Source organism: Clupea harengus, chromosome 14, assembly GCF_900700415.2.
Source record: "Clupea harengus chromosome 14, Ch_v2.0.2, whole genome shotgun sequence".
In the NCBI taxonomy this organism is placed as follows: Eukaryota; Metazoa; Chordata; class Actinopteri; order Clupeiformes; family Clupeidae; genus Clupea; species Clupea harengus.
In genome coordinates this window covers 12,433,910-12,451,618 of record NC_045165.1, presented here as the reverse complement: position 1 = coordinate 12,451,618, position 17,709 = coordinate 12,433,910, and the positions used below count along the sequence as shown (strand labels likewise).

Genomic DNA, 17,709 nt, shown 5'->3' with positions numbered 1-17,709 from the left:
AACACAGTTACTGAACACACACCACATATGAACAACTCACAGGTACTGAACACACACCACACATGAACAACTCACAGGTACTGAATACACAACACATGAACAACTCACAGGTACTGAACATGCCACATGTAAACAACTCACAGTTACTGAACACACACCAGACATGGTTAGACAGAGGCTGATCTGGCCTTTATGCGTTGTGATGTGTGATAGTAGTAAGTGGGTGTAGTTAAAGTGAAAAAGTAAAAGTGATTTTTGTTGTTGTTCGTCTCTCAGGGTCGTGCTCACGTTCTCTCTCACACTGAGAGCATCAACATAATCGCCCAGAGCCTGGCCACGGAGAACGTGAAGACCAAGGTGGCAGTGCTGGAGATCATGGGCGCCGTGTGCCTGGTGCCCGGCGGGCACAAGAAGATCCTGGAGGCCATGCTGCACTACCAGAAGTTTGCCAGCGAGAGGACGCGCTTTCAGGTGGGCACCCGTTTGTGGTTTATAGGAAGGAGGAGGGTGTAGCTGTAAATTAATTTCTGTTGAGTTTGAATTGATTGAAGGGAATTGAGCTGAAATCAAGAAGTGTTGAATATCAAATTAGTGTTAATGAGATTTATGATGTACATGCACAGATATGCCCAGCTGAAGATGCATTCATAAAACCATGAAGCTCCTTCATATTTTGTACTTGTGACTTTTGAAGTGTATGGCCAGTGTCATGGTATAGCAGTTTAGCATAAGGAAAGTACCTTAGGAAAGATATTTAAGATGAAGTACTACTGACTTTTTTGAAACCTGCAGTTTAGCTAACGTTCGAAAGGTTCTTTGTGTTGTTGCACTGCTGATTTCATGTGTGGTGATGATTTTACTAGTGTAAGCCATATATTAGAATACCTGTGACCGTTGATTTGTCTCTTGCCTCTAGAGTCTCATGACTGACCTGGACAGGAGCACAGGTCGTTACCGGGATGAGGTGAACCTCAAGACCGCCATCATGTCGTTCATCAACGCCATCCTCAGCCAGGGAGCCGGAGAGGTGAGTCCTCTTCGTCACTGTGTACCCTCGTCATCCTCAGTCCTGTGCAGATATCACTGCTCCTAAAATGATTAAACACGACCAGGGGTATTATAACTCTGTGTACATGAAATGTGTGGTCTCCTTGATATGTCATGGAGGGACTGAAATATTTATTGTGTTGTAGGATTGCTTCCTTTGCCTGTGCTGACGGGTGCATTTTTCTCTCCCCTCTCTTTCCTGTCTGTTTTATTTCTGTCTCTTTCTCTGTCTGTCTCACTCCGTAGACAAGTCTGGAGTTCAGGATTCACTTGCGCTATGAGTTCCTGATGCTGGGCATCCAACCAGTCATTGATAAACTGCGCACACACGAGAACTCCACGCTAGACCGGTTAGTTTACACACTCTGGTGAAGACATGAGGCTCCACGCATTCAGATCACCCCCTACGGCTCTTAACATGTGATGCCAGTAAGCTAGGAATGAAAACATAACATTTCCCAGTGAATGGAATTGCAGTCGGCATTTTGGCATTGTTTCGTGTGGTGTATCACAACACACATATCTTAATTCTCCTCAAAGAAATGTGTATAACACTATACTTATTAATTTATCTAAAACATGAAACATAACCAAAAAACTCTGCTTCATATTCGTACTTTTTTTTTTGTTCCTTAGGCATTTGGATTACTTTGAAATGCTGAGAAATGAAGATGAATTGAGTCTGGCGAAACGCTTCGACTCCGTAAGAGTTCTTCTTTGCTTCTACAGTGAATTCGTTTTTTTAACCAGTTTGCTCTCATTAATCAAATTAAGCCTTACATTAACTTTTTACTATATGCCAGATAAAGCAAATGCAAATAGCATAGATGTTGCTAATCGCAGGATGGAACAGAATAAAATGCTAATCGCAGGATGTAACAGAATAAAATGCTAATCCTTATGAAATGCTAAGAGTGTTTGGTCACTGCACCTTCCCTCTTTGTACTTTTCTGAGTACATCAATAAATATATATGGCAGGTAAAGGCAGTAGTTTTATCTCTCTCTCTCTCTCTGTATGTAGGTGCACATAGACACGAAAAGCGCCACTCAGGTGTTTGAACTCATCCGCAAGAGGATAAACCACACAGAAGCGCACCCGCACTTTCTCTCCATTCTACAGCACTGTCTGCACATGCCCTGTGAGTTTGCTCAAGTTACACCTGAACTGTTTTTATTTAACACTGCATATGACAACATTTGTGATTCCCTCAGACCTGTGTCACCTCTTATGGTTTTATCAGTTTCCCGTTATACTAACGGTTTTATTTACCAGAGCATATAGCTTAACATACAACATATACTTTGTTTGTGAGTTTTTATTTACGTGAGTTACTATGGAATATGGCTATGCTATATCATTCATTGCATATTAGCAATTTGCAATATTGCAATGCTATGATACCTTCAGACCGGTGGTAGGTTAGTTAAAAGAGCTGGTTTTATAAAACTATCTGAATGATTACTCAAGCAGGTGTGATTATAGTAGTGTTATCAGAGTGATATGAACAAGTATTAGGAGGGTGAGGTATGCTAGCATATTTTAATGGCAACACTTAAACCGCTGAGAACAAAAGATAGATGACTGACATATTTACAAGTTCGCTTCCAATCCAATAGGGCCTTCTGACAGCCAAAAATGTTCAAACGAAAAGTGAGGTCAACAGTTTACTTTGTTCACAACCCATTGCTATATCACATCTGCAGTATCACATGAGGGTCATTAAGGCTGTTATCACATTGGCAAAGTGTTGATTTTCCCACCAGTTCAAATGAAGGCTTAAGAGCTACATTGAGAAAAAAAAAACCTCATTGATTTCTCATGCACGTTGTTTTCATTCTTTAGACAGAGCGAATCATTTGTGGAGATGTTCACGTCTGCACTCTCTAAGGGCAGTCCCACAAGCCCTTGTGTTATCGATTAGCGTTAGCTTAGTTAAAAACAGAGTTTGGTACGGAGTCAAACATTGTACTGGAGTAAGGACAGTGTTCTGAAAATATTTCATGGTGGAAAGTAACTGTATTTGACTGCTGTGAAAGTCGACTCAAGCGCCATTCCTTTCTATCTGTGACTCATTCGGATTTATGTGAAGTAGCCGTCCAAATGAAACTCTTATAAATGTCCTAATAGATTTAGACTGCGAGCTTAGCTCATTAAAATCTGGCTAAGGTATACAAAACTTCAGTGAACACTGTGCCTGTGAGAAAGTAGACTACTTCAGCTAACATGGAAGACACTAGTGCATCTGTGCAGCCATCTTTTTGTGTCATATGTATACACAGTGTCTGACAGATTCACATAGTCCTCTGTTCCATCCCCTCTTCTGTGGACATTGTGTTTCTCACCCTGTTGTTCTATGCAGTTGCTAAGCTAGGTGAATAATGTGTGTTTTATTGTATCAACTCCCATACTCCCTATATTGTATAGATTGTGTCTGTCTGTATGTTTTATTATACTCCCTCTATTTAACAGTTGATTTATAGTCCAACTATATTGCATCCCGTACTCCCTATTAGACTATAACGTTTTTTTTAACCTCCCTTCCTTTAACAGTGGATGTATTGTCTGACTGTATTATCTCCTCTACTCCCTGTGCTCTGTGGCTGTTATTGTGGGGTTATATTGACTGCTGGTGTGGGTGTATTTTGAGTCTGTGCGGTTGTATTGTGGCAGTCATGGCTGCTGACTGATGTGTGTGTCCTCCCCCTGTATGCAATGTGCCTGCAGGTAAGCGCAATGGGAACACCGTGCAGTACTGGCTCCTCCTGGACCGCATCGTCCAGCAGATCGTCCTGCAGAATGACAAAGGTCACGACCCGGACGTGGCTCCTCTGGAGAACTTCAACGTGAAGAACGTGGTGCGAATGTGAGTGGCGGAAATCGGTTATCCACATTTAGTATTCAGTCTACTGCTGTTCAGTTTAATAAAAGTCAACTGAATAGAGTTTTGCGCAACTGAATAGTGTTTTCGTTCAAAATCGATTGATTGAAAACAGAAATGAGTCGTAAACCAAACACAGGTAGCAGAATGCAGAAACTGGATAGGGTTTATAGTTTAACTCAGCCCAGACATACCTACAGTATATTGCATATATCTTGTAATGCCATGAATGTGTAGCCTGACACAAGGCACGGTGAAAGGAGGCTGTTACTCCAATGGCCCCATTCCCTCTATCCTCCTCCTTATTTTCCATTATTAATATCCTAAGCTCTAAAGCCTTAAGCCCTCCCAAATCTGCCTGTCAGTTGGCCAATCTGCCTGGGATTGGAGCGATTTTGATTTGGGGGGAAATATAATCCTGCCTCTTATAATCTGCAAGAAGGAAATCTCTCTGAGGTGGCCCGTGTTTTGTTTAATACACTAAAAACAATTGCATCATAATAAGGAGTACATCTCAATCTACTGATGCCTTCTTAGGGCCTTGCTATCAGATGAACAGCTGAACTGTAATTGGTTGGACTGAGGGAGAGTTTTTTCCTGTTGAAGGCTTTGGAGGGGCTCTCCTGCTGTCTTGTAGGATTATGAATGCATAATTAATGAGTTCTCCTCTTCGTAAGTGTGATAAATCACTAGCTACCCAAATCTCACCCGCTTTCCCCTTGTCACTCTCTCTCTTCTCTCTCTCTCTCTCTCTCTCTCTTTCTATCTCCGTCCGCCTGTCTTTCTTTAGGCTTGTCAATGAGAATGAAGTGAAGCAGTGGAAAGAACAGGCTGAAAAGATGAGAAAAGGTACAGCAAACTAACCTTGTCGTGTTTCCATGGGAAAATGTGGGAAAAGGTTGCTCAACATTCTGATTAGACAGACAAACAGACAGACCCACACATACTCCAGAGAAAAAAAGAGAGAAGGCCTTTAGTGAAGTCTCTCTCCACCTCTGTCTATCTCTGTCTCTCTCACTCACTCACACACACACACACACACACACACACACACACACACACACACACACACACACACACACACACACACACACACACAGAAACGGCAGACCTTGAGTGAAGCCTCTAATGTTTGTCATGTTTGGTATGTCCAAAAACAGTACCAAGGCCAGTGTTGCGTGTTGTGAAATGTTTTTGTCCCACTGCCTTGGCAATGGCACATTCTGATGCAGATTACCCTAAACCCACGAGGGGCAACTGAAGCCAGTACTCCAGATTAGCATTTTATTTGTCCATCACAAGGTGACGATGGTCAAGTGCTACTGATAGGCTCACTGCACACTTGAGTCTGTACCAAGCCTAGCCTTAGTTGGCCAATCTCTTCCTGTGGCCAATGTCTCACCTGATTAAACTTCCAATCTCTTGTTGATTACACAGGGCCAAATTCCTGCATAGGTATTGAGGCCAGTCTAATATTTCCGATGAAATATGTGCTTTGAAAACAGTAGTTTGTCAGAGCAGAGGCCTAATCCTTGTTTCAGAAACTGATCCTATCCACTTGTCTTAGTGGGTCCATGGTAAACCCACTACCATTAGATGGCGACTGATCTGGTGCCAGTGTTGTGGTTTTACTCATAATGGTTTGAGCCGTGGTTGGAGAAATGAACCAGATCTCTCTGTGTTTTTGTGCGTGTATTTTTGTGTGTGTGTCTGTGCCTGTGTGTGTGTGTGTATTTGTCTACATGGTTGTGTTTGTCTGGATCTCTGTGTGTGTGTGTGTGTGTGTGTGTGTGTTTGTGTGTGTGTGTGTGTGGGTGTGTGCGCGCGCCTGGCTCCCCTACCCCTCTATCAGAGCATCATGAGCTCCAGCAGAAGCTGGAGAAGAAGGAGCGCGAGTGCGAGGCCAAGGCCCAGGAGAAGGAGGAGATGATGCAGACCCTCAACAAGATGAAAGACAAGCTGGAGAGGGAGGCCACTGATCACAGGATGGTCAAGCAGCAAGTCACTGACCTCTCCGCCCAGCTGCACGACCTCAGCTCAGTACGTCATCCGCCTAATCCTGTGTCCACTAGAGTCCATAGTTTAAGGACACAAGCACGTATATAGCCATCAGAGATATTGCCCTTTTAATAGTGTTTACCGTGACCATGACTTGGGCATCAACTGAGTAAATGGGTGAATATGTTGTGCCCACCCATCGTTATGTATTTGGATGGCATTTGGATGGTATGTACAGTAATGACAGCTTATGCATACTGTTCAGGCTTGCATATTTGTTCATTCTGCATAGGCATTGCACACGGGTGCGCACACAAAAATGGACTGACATGAAATAACTAATACTGAAATATTAGAAAAAGTTACATGCCATAATTGAAAAGCTCAGCCACTTTAAGTAGCTTAGGAAATACTAAGCTAGCACTTTTCATTGTAGTGGGTAGAAGTAACTTGTGTAATGTGTTATAGTTTCATAATCTCTTCCATATGGACTGCCCCCCCCCCCCTTACAGAGGGCAAGCTCCCAGTGTCCCTGGAGGACCACCTTGTTATTGCCCCAGGGGGCCCCATACCACCCCCTCCTTGCCCAGCAGGAATACCCCCTCCACCCCCACCGCCACCACCAGGGATGGGGCCTCCTCCGCCACCACCTCCACCCGGTGGACCCCCACCTCCGCCGGGCATGGCACCCTTCGGTTGCCCCCCTTCCTGGAGGTATGCTGGGATCGGCCCTGAAAAAGAAGAACATCCCTCAGCCCTCGAACCCCCTCAAGTCGTTCAACTGGGCCAAAATAGCAGAGGTGAGTTTGCTTGTTTTTTAGGTAGGAGCCTTGAAGAAAATAATTTCCCGCTGGATAGAGGTCCTTATTTGTGCCTGTAGATGCCTGTTCCTCACAGGAATTACTATTATCGTGTGACTCTCATCTCTTCCCATTGATCCGTTGGCACAGAAAATAGACGGTTCTTGTAAGGAGGCCTCTGTGGCCTTATCTCCTTTGCCAGCCCAAAAAGAATAACTGACAAACAAGTCAAATCTGCTGTAGGGTTTTGTGAGGGTTACATTTTGTCAATAGTTCAATACGGTGTCTGTGTACTGTAAAGTATCTATGAAGTAGTCTTTGTTTTCCTGGCCTTTAGGCTCCCTGTTTATCTTTGCTAGTGTGTGTTTGTGTGACAAACTCATTTGGTGGAACAGAGGTCTTTTGTGGGGTTGCCTTTGAACCCTCTGATGTCTGCTGGTAGTTTATACTGTACGTCTGTCCCGCAGAACAAGCTCGAGGGCACTGTATGGTCAGACATGGATGATGGGAAGGTCTTCAAAATCCTGGACCTAGATGACCTTGAGAAAACCTTTTCTGCCTATCAGAGGCAACAGGTAAGCATCACAGGTTTCGCTTAACTATCTTAATTAACTTAACTATCATTACTTTAAGACATTATGCTGATATATTTTTACATAGTTCCAGCATCTAATTTATGCGAGATTGGTGTTTATTTAAGGTAACAACCTAGAAGGTCATTGTGGATATTGTAATGTGGCTACAATAATAGTTTTCTAGTCCACTGTCGGAGGGTTATGACTTTAGACAGAGATAGTTTCCTTAGCTCTGTGCGCACATGCCTTTACGACTGATGAAGCTTCCCAGATCACTGTTTCAGCACGCTCTAGCGAGCAGCTCCTCCAGTCATAACTTAGAAAAGTCTGTGCCAGAACCCCGTCACGTTTCAGACGATTACAGATAGCACACATGCACACACACACACACACACACAAACACACACACACACACACACACACACACACACACACACACACACACACACACGCACACACACACAAACACACACACACACACACACACACACGCACACACACACAAACACACACACACACACATGAATCACTTACACTAGTTGCTGGGCCCAGTGACCAGTTTGGTGTCTTTACATGAAACAGAGCATGTGTGATAAGATAGCATTCCTGGACAAGAAGTGTACTGCTAATGCTATTCATAGTGTTTTAACAGTGGTCTATGAATTTCCAGACACCAGACCACAACAAACAGAGCTGCTGCATATTTATCTAGCCTCGTCAACAGACCAGTGTATTTTTATCAGGCTGGAACTGGGGGAACGTTTATGAACTTAGTCATCTTTCATGGCCTGACCATAACAGTGTATATGCTAATGCTAATGCTGGATCACCTCTCACCAGTCTGGTTTAGTCTTCGGTGTGCGTAGTCATTCATTTGCAAGTCAAGTTGTGCACTAATATTAGCCCTTGTACATGTACCACTACGTGACTAGCACATCTTTCTTCAGCAACACCGTATTTTATGAATAACCAAATAAACGGGAAACCTCAAACCATGTATTTAACATGAAAATCCCCCGACACATGTTGCTTTAAAATCTTTAGATCTGCTGACAGCATTTCACAATTGCCTTTAAAGTTTTGCGCCCTTTCTAGGCCTCTCCTTTTGCTTCTGTCGCTTGCTCACTTATATGTTCCTGCTTGTTGATGTTCTGATCTGGCTTCCCCCTCCTCTCTGCCTGTTTTCTTCTCTGCTAATGAATGTTGCTCTTCCTCCCCCCTTCCCCCTACCCTTTGCTCTTCATCTGCCCTCCAGGACTTCCTTACGCTCAATCACCTCAGACAGGTAAGTGGTCTCGTCGTCATGACCTTTAACCTTTATCAGCGCCCTTCACTTTCACTGTCTGTTTGCATCATCTTCATCGCAGCTCACCCTTCCTCATCCTCATCCTCATCCTCATCCGATGCTCTCGGACCGCTCGCTTGAGCTGTTTGAAAGGTCTCCCCCGTCGTTGTTCAAATGCATATTTTAGTGATTATAGGCCGCCAGTCTGGACACATTATGTCATGTGAACTACAATTTGAAATAAAAAAAAGAAAAAAGGAATGAAGGAGAGACGAGTGGGGGAAAAAATAAAGAAAATCTCATCATGTTGATGAATGGACTGTTTCAGCTTATTAGTGACCAGTTCAAGATTTTTCTGAGCATAATTAGCCCAAATTGGATTTGTGGCATGCAGTCAGTTTCGCTAGCAGCTGGAGTTCTCGCAACAATAAAATAAGGCCAGATTTCCGTTTGCTAAAAACAAACCTATGCCCCCCACCCCAAACCCCTGTTAATCTACCAGCCCCTACTCTCCTCCTTTGGATAGACACCCCCCTTCCCCCCAAATAAAACATATGTACTCCATCGCCAGCCATTTCTACAAAGCCTGTTCCCCAGCTGTTCGCTTGCAATTAAAGAAATAGCGCTGTACAGGGATGAAGGATTAGTCGGGAGTCTCTCGGTGTTCTTGGTGTGTGTTCATTCGCCTGTGTTTGTGTGTCTTTGGGATGGCGATGTATCATATTCATGTTTGTCTGTTATGTCTGCTGTGTTTGTGTGGTTGCTAAGGATATGAGTGGTTCATAGAGGGTGAATTAGACATTAGTGTGCTCCGAGAGGCCCCGGGAAAGCCTCACAGTCCTTATTCTGTAGACAGCACATCTATGAGATCAGACTTCGAGATCTCACTGATGCACTGTAGAAATATATGAAGACAGACGGAATGGTTTGTTACCTTATTACTGTGTATAACGGCGCTGTGATTTTCATATTGTTTTGTTTGTCGTCTTTGTAGAAAGACTCAGAGGATGACACAACAACAACAAAGAAGGTCAAGGAGCTGTCGGTTATCGACGGCCGGCGGGCGCAGAACTGCAACATCCTCCTCTCGCGGTGAGTGCTAATCTGTCGCCTAACCTCGTTTCAACTTTCGCTCGAATGCCATGTTGTCTTTCACACTTTCCATTACCCACTCCCAGGGCTCTCCCCTTAAGTCCTTCTTGAAACCGCGCATAGACGATAAATTATATTACCCGTTACGTCACGATCAAATAACAATCGAAATTGCGCTTTATTCCGTTTTGAGCGATCGCTCGTTTTGTCACTCAGGAGATTATTCGTCACGGTTGACAGTGTGTTTAAGGGCTCTCGCCAGCCAAGCATTACATTTAATCTTTTTAACGGGATGACTTTGGCCAAGTTCCTCTTCGGTTTCATCGCTGCTCTTCAAGGGTCGTCATGGAAACATGCAAGTATACACACTCAAGTACACACATATGAGAAAACCGGCCTCGTGTTTTTTCTCCCTCTCGTTCCTCTTTATTGGACAGCTGTGAGCAGGGACCCTGGAATTTGGGTTATTTTATATCATTTCCTGTCTCCAGAATCTTTTGTTCGCAGTCACCCAAAGCACAACCCCCAACACACTCGCACACACTGCCCCCCCTCTGAACGGCAAAACAGCTTGTCTTCACTCCTCAGTCTGTGAGTCTTCATGACCTGTCCGTAGCCCCAGAACATTCACTCTCTCTCACACACACGCACGCACGCACGCACGCACGCACGCACGCACGCACGCACGCACGCACGCACGCACGCACGCACGCACACACACACACACACACACACACACACACACACACACACACACACACACACACACACACACACACACACACACACACACACACAATATCTCCCTACTCTTACACGAACAGTGTGAAGCCGGTAGTGTTCGCTCTACCTTAATGAGGTGTGCTGGCTTCGGCTCCATCCAGCTCTCTAACACTCTCCAACTTTTACTGCGAGGCTGTTCTCGGCCCAGTTGCAGAGTTCCTGGCATGATGGCCGGCCGGGTTGGTGCGCTCCAGCGGCGATGCTTTTCAACCCCGTCCCTCTCTTTCCCAGGCCTCATGCCACCTGCTGCCCTTGGCAGGGTTCTCGGGCTCTCCGTGGCGCCTCGCCTGGAAGAGCAGGTTTTTGACGTTGTTTCCCCGTGCTTGTTTAACCGTACATGACAACCATGGCCGGTCCATGATGGAACTCTCAAACTCGTTTTCCTCAATGATGATTTAGTTAAGGCTTGTGGATACAAACCTGATATCAGCAACAAGAAATATCCGTATGGTCGACTGGCTCAGTATAAAAATGGACAAAGTATATTGTGTCGCTCATTTGAAAGAATCTGTCTGCACTAAAGCCCACTGGAATAACACCCTGTATATGTTTTGAACGGGTGTTAAAAAGTTGCCTCTGGTGAGGGCATAAAAAGGGAGTGTCATTAAGTACTTCATATGTTCAGTATCAACACTATTTTTATTAGGCCTGTACCGGTACTAATCAAGCATTATCGTATCAAACTTTGCAGAAATGTTTTCCAGTATATCACCATTCCAATGAGCTCGTAGCATTCAGAGTTTATTGTGTACGCACATATGCCAGCTGAAACCTCTGTAGGACCTTAGAGGAAGTGTGGTCCAAAAAGTTTTTTTTTTTCATTTTAAGAAACCTCCTCTCTGTCAGATTGAGGAGTTACACAGACAGGTCTCATATATCTGCTCAGGCAGGTTTGGATGTGGCATTTTGAAATACAATCACATTTGCAACATTAACCCAAATGCCTGCACATTCCCACCGAACCCAAGGGCTTTAGCTAGTAGATGTTAGGCCTCATTTGAAACAAATCCAGACGCTTGTTGTTTCCTTTTCAGATTGAAGCTGTCAAATGATGAGATCAAGAGGGCCATCATGAGCATGGACGAACAGGAGGACCTGCCCAAGGACATGCTGGAGCAGGTGAGAGATGGGACCCCATCCACAGGCTGAGACTGAAGCAGAAGATCTGCACATGTTTATGTTAGCCCTATGCTACTGAATGCTACATATCTGGAGTGGGTGGCTATATTAAGGACGTGTGTACAAACGTACTAGTTTAAAATGGTGACCTTGAATTGTTGTAATGGATTTGGACCGCCACTGATATCGGTAATGGTGGGTCATCTGAAAAAGGGACTTTTTAAAACACTTTGAATTAGAAGCTAAAGCTGTGGAGTCAACCAGAATTGAGTAGAAAATTACAAAAGTACAAAAAGAATACAACCAACCTTTTTTTTTTTAGCTTTTAGCCGGCATGATTGGACAAGTCAGTTAAGCTAAATATAGATAAATATTGATAAATCTTCCTGTGCTCCAATCCAATAGGAATGCTAGTTGCTAATAGCAACCAAACATACCCTCCATTCTCAGTGTATTCCTCCATCTCGTGCATCTCCATCAGGCTGTACCCAGTGAGCCACAGTAATCACTGAGACCATAACGTGACTAACTGCCTTCTTCACACAGGCTATGCCAGACCAATATCGGAGCAATCAAATGTTTTACAAGGCTGCTTTGATCTCGATTCATTCTAATTAAAGAAATTAAAGATACTCCGCCATGTCGTTACTGGCTGCGGGGGCATTAGTTTGCGGCTGGACGATGCAGGCTGATGGAGAACATTTAGAGGATTGGAAGGGAAGGCATCTGAGGGCTGTTAGGAAGTCTGCCATGATATGGCCCAGACACCAATTATTTCCAGCTGCTTGGTGCTATCTCCCTCTCTCTCTCTCTCTCTCTCTCTCTCTCTCTCTCTCTCTGTCTTTCTCTCTAATTTATTTCTGTCTCTCTTTTCTTTTTCTTCTCAGTCTTTGCCCCCACTGTTCTGTCATATCCAGTCAAGATGAAGGGCTTAATCCCAGAAGCTGAATCCATCATAGTTGGATTAAGAAATGCTATAGTATCAGGAGGATTTTTTGGAAATTGAGCAAAAGTAGTCCAGACAGTTGACAGTCAAGCACTAACAAGCTTGCCAGTCTCAAGATAATGTCCTTCATATGTTCCTTGTTGGAAGAGCCGTTCTTTCTGTCTTCTCTCTCTCTCTCATTTCTTTAATGGTATATTATTAGGGTCCATAGCATTCCATGTGAAAGTCTCTTTTTTGGTGCCAATATCTCACTGTGCTTGTTTAAAGGGAGGATGCTACTACCTAAAACCCACTAACAAACAACCAGTGCTTCTGAGAAAGGGCGACTTTGTTCTAGGATACCAGTGCTTCTAGGAATGGTCGATTTTGTTCTAGGATACCTTGAGAGAATAAAGCTGACACATCATTGCGCATCACCTTCACCCTTAGCATAGAGTATAGTCTGTAGTATGAGAGGTGAAACGAGGAAAACACTCCACACTGAAGTACCAGAATGGAGATATTTGTTAGTGTTGGCCACAGTTAGAGTCTCTCTCCATTGCTGACTGTGATGACCTCTTTCTCTCTCTCTCTCTGTGTGTGTGTGTGTGTGTGTGTGTGTGTGTGTGTGTGTGTGTGCGTGCAGCTGCTGAAGTTTGTCCCAGAGAAAGCTGACGTGGACCTGCTGGAGGAACACAGGCACGAGCTGACCGCATGGCCAAAGCGGACCGCTTCCTCTACGAAATGAGCAGGTTACATGTCAACACTGGGGCGCTGCCGTTAGACATGCCACAAAGACCCAAGACCTCACGGGTCAGTCAAGTGAAAGATGACAATTCAATAAGGAACTAAACAGCTACCAATCCATCTTGTATTCAGTGAATTGTCCACAGCAGTAAACTGCATGATATCCAATACCAACCTGTATTCATTAAGTCTCACATACAATCCCTCCAACCGTAGAAGTCATGTCTGCTCTTTAAGACTTTTTTTTGTGACCACCATTGAGAGAAGAACCTTATTGTACTAAGATCAGACCCTTATGTCTCCCCTTGAGTTTGGATCCGTTCCCTGTTTTCCACTCATGAATAAAAGTGTACCTGGCTTAAAACGTACCCCTTGACAACAACAGATCCTCAGTCGGTGCGAAGCAGAGATCATTAGGCTGTATCAGCACAGCTCATCAAACCAGCCCTGATAAACCCCTCCATGGCATACTGGAACCCATTATACAAACTACGCTGCAGCGTGACGCACCTAAAGCAGTCTGCGGGTGTCTAGACTCCTAAACAAATCTAGTCTGTCCTGAAGGAGAGTGTGTGTGAGTGTGTGTGTGTGTGTGTGTGTGTGTGTGTGTGTGTGTGTGGTGTGTGGGCGGGGGGTTGGCAGGGGTTGGGTGGAGGTGAAGGTTATGACTCAACATATCAAGGACAGGGTAGAGCTCTTTTTATTGTGTTTGAGGACAGGAAGGATTTCATGACTCAAGACTCCCCGGGGCTTCAGGATGCCTTTGGGATTGCTGTAATTTCATAGTGAAGAGTCATATATCAGTTCAAAACAGTCAGTGGTCACCTCGCTAGCTAACTGTGACCTTCGGATGTTAATGAAAATAGACCATTATCAAACCTAGTCTGTTCTTCATTATACAATTCAGTGATTGACTTGGCCATCAGATAATCCCAGATGACGGCAACTGTAGTGGAAAGATGTAGATAAGTGTTGACCAGAGCTGACACAAACAAGTTGCAGGTGCTGGATTGGAACTCTTTTCTGCTGTGTTTTATATGGAGTTGAGAGACTTCCTTTCCAGGAATAGATGCTCTTGTGATGTTGTTCTGTGCGAAAACAATGAAGCTATGGAAACGGGGCTGTTCTGGTGGAGGTGCGGAGGACCGAAGGGATGTTCTGAGTTTATAGTACAGCCAGCGTGTTAGTGGAAGGTTTTTTAGCACGTGACAAAGACCGTCTGCATCAGCTAGCGTCATTATCTCGCTCTGAATATAGTTCCTTCTCAATTGAGTTACCCCCTTAAATGCACATTGTAGGTCTGTGAACCATTAGTCATGGTGTTCTTTCTGACGAGCATGATGTATTGTGTCTGTGTGTGCGTGTGTGTGTGTGTGTGTGTGTGCGGCCATTTGTTTGTGTGGGCAGAATTGATCACTACCAGCAAAGACTGCAGTCCCTCGACTTCAAGAAGAAGTTTGCCGAAAGGATCGCTGAGGTCAAACCAAAAATTGAAGTATGGCCAAACATTATGTGGTGAATGTCGCTCCCTTATTTCCAGAGACACCAGTAACTACAGAGACCCCGCTGATTACAGTTTCTTTGAGTAATCTATGCAGACCACAGTGCTGCCTGTGGGTCCCTCTCAATGGAATACCTACTGTACACACACACAAGAGCCTCAGTGTAGCCGGAGAACAGTGCTTTTGTTACGCTGTTTTATTGTCATTTTTATTGAGGAAAGTCTGTGCATATCTATATTTTCAGATGTTTATCTGTAAATTTCTAGGGAACAAATGCATAACACACAAGAGAATCCAACCCGGACGGCACTTTTTCGCTCATGCTGTTTTATTGTTGCATTTGTTTTATTAAAGGAAAGTCTGTAAAAATCGGTCCTTTTCCGTCTTTCCCAGCACTTTCCAAGGCCTCCAAAGAGGTCCTGAACAGCCGCAACCTGCGGCCAGCTCCTGGAGGTTGTGCTCGCCTTTTGGCAACTACATGAACAAAGGGCAGCGGGGGGGAATGCCTACGGCTTCAAAGTGTCCTCCCTCAACAAGATCGCAGACCACCCAAGTCCAGCATTGACAAGTAAGGAGAAGAATCCGCCATCTTGTGACTTATCTTAATCTACTGCATCAATGGAGAGAGAGAGAGAGAGAGAGAGAGAGATTGTGTGAGAGAGTGAGGAGTGAGTGTGCGCTGTGTGGTGTGCAGTTAGCTAGCTGTGTGTGTGTGTGTGTGTGTGTGTGTGTGTGTGTGTGTGTGTTGTGGCTGTGTGTGTGCGTGCCATCCGCGCGTGTGTGTTTAAAGTCATACTCCCTACTTGTCTTGGTCAGGAACATCACTCTCCTGCACTACCTGATCACCATCCTGGGAACAGAAAATACCCCAAAGTGGCCGTGTTCCACGAAGAGCTGCAGAATGTTCCAGAAGCTGCCAAAGTCAAGTAAGAACTATTAGACAACCTATTAAAGTCAAAAAACTCATATAACCCTCCATAGTCACATCATTTATTTTCCTCTCTATTGAAACTTAAACAGGAATAAAATAAAAACGTTGTCATTGATTTAGAACGGAACATTTCTATGACTTTGGGTAATGAAGAACACAGAGTGAGGGACATAAAGGGAGGAAGGGACATTTGTTCTGTGATCAGTTTTAATGGGACCATGTTCGCTCATTTCCTCCTCTCCCTCCTCTCCCTCCTCTTCTCTCTCAGCATGACAGAGATGGAGAAGGAGATCAATTACCATACGCACCGGCCTGAAGAGCGTGGAAACAGTGAGTCTCCGTCTGTCTTCACCTCCCCTTTCTCACCGCACGCCGCCTCTGACGAGAGTACTCTCTAAACGAACCAGCTCCTTTAAAAAAAATCCAGTTCTAAAGAGAAATGGGTCTGAAAAGCAACCTGTATGATTACTTTATTATGTCCTACCAATGTGCTGATGATGTACTACAATTATTTTATGATTGTGCGCGTCAAATATTGTCTTTCTGTACCCCACAGGAGCTGCCAAGTACCACGGAGTCGCCCCCAAAACTCCAACGACAAGTTTGTGCTGGTGGTGAGCCAGTTCATCACGGTGGCTGGCTTCAGCTTCTCTGACGTGTGAGGACTCCCTACAGGAGGCCAAAGAGCTGGTGAGACACCATTGGGTGCCTGAGGGGCTGCCCAATGTGCCCCGTAACCCCCCTGGGAGGTCAGGGGAGGCCAGTAGACGGCGGCGTACGGGGTGGCAGTGGCGGCGCCTTAAAAGTTTTTATGGGAGCCTTGAAGCGTAGACTGGTCCCTAACTCAAACCCGGTTGCTCCCATGGATGCGGTTAGCCCCGCATTACGTTAGCTCAAGCGGCCGCTTTTGAAGTCCCCCCCTTCTAAAAAGTTTGGAATACCCATTCACCTTACCTCATGTGGCTGTGTGTGTTTTATCAGCGTAAGGGTTAAATCACCTAGCTTGCATACACACGTATGAGGGTGGGGGGAAAGCCTCGGGACGCTGGGAGTCCCTGAAAGTTTGAAAAAAAAGAGAGGCCCAGTTAAATTTTAACTGAGGTGGACCAGGCATATCGCTTTTCAAAGGCGGGTCTCGTTTTGAAAAGGGTTTTAAGGCTGCTCTTATAGTGCCCTGTGGAGTCTATCAGATGCCTCGGGTAAGGTCACAGAGTAATTTTGTGTGTCAGGTTACCATTGGTAATGGAAGAAAAGGAGGAAATGGCCGTGTGTAATGTTCATATATATATGTGTGTGTGTGTGTGTGTGTGTGTGTGTGTGTGTGTGTGTGTGCAAAGAAACGTATATTGAACTCGGGGCAGGTATAAACTCTCATTAAACGAACACCTGTTACACATCAGTCAGAGCAGAGCACCTTTCTTTGTTCTGAGTGTCGTATACCTTCCCCACAACGTCTGACGGTACCCCACATTCAAATGTATGACCTCTGACCTCTGTTTTGACCCTAGTTCCTGAAGGCGGTCACCCACTTTGGCGAGGACCCCGGCCGTATGCAGCCGGACGAGTTCTTCGGGATCTTCGACCAGTTCCTGCAGGGTTTCTTCGAGGCCAAGCAGGACAACGACAACATGCGCAGGCGCAAGGAGGAGGAGGAGAGGAGGTCCAAACTGGAGACTCAGGTAGAAGCCTCCTCCTCATCATCACAGCTGTACAGAATAATGTGTTCAGTGTAGCATTTCATTGCATTTCATGATGCGGAGCTTCTTGCAGTGTGCAAAATGCCTGAAGACAAATGAAGCTCTAGTAGATCAAAGCACCCCCTGCTTACACACACTCCCACCCACACACGTTTTCTCTATGTCTTGTGCAATGCCAAGATTTGTCTTAAGACTTCAGTGTTTGTCTCTTTATTTTGACAAACCAGTGACCAGAATTGCAATTTGATAGATCCTAAGTGTCAGCAGAGTTTAAGTGTATTTGCTGAATATCCTGTGCTCTCCCTCTCATGCTCTTCCACTCTCTCGC

General features: G+C 44.8%; 1 protein-coding gene across 1 annotated transcript in view; it reads left to right on the top strand.

The window, feature by feature from the left end:
• The window catches only part of daam1a (dishevelled associated activator of morphogenesis 1a), a 58,433-nt gene that overhangs the window by 29,055 nt on the left and 11,669 nt on the right, over positions 1 to 17,709 (top strand). Inside the window, 15 exon segments of the mRNA XM_031580790.2 lie at positions 277 to 471; positions 917 to 1,027; positions 1,294 to 1,397; positions 1,684 to 1,750; positions 2,070 to 2,187; positions 3,774 to 3,912; positions 4,718 to 4,776; positions 5,780 to 5,971; positions 6,440 to 6,471; positions 6,473 to 6,624; positions 6,626 to 6,725; positions 7,193 to 7,300; positions 8,556 to 8,585; positions 9,580 to 9,677; positions 11,495 to 11,579. Coding sequence (XP_031436650.2) covers positions 277 to 471; positions 917 to 1,027; positions 1,294 to 1,397; positions 1,684 to 1,750; positions 2,070 to 2,187; positions 3,774 to 3,912; positions 4,718 to 4,776; positions 5,780 to 5,971; positions 6,440 to 6,471; positions 6,473 to 6,624; positions 6,626 to 6,725; positions 7,193 to 7,300; positions 8,556 to 8,585; positions 9,580 to 9,677; positions 11,495 to 11,579 — 1,590 coding nt within the window.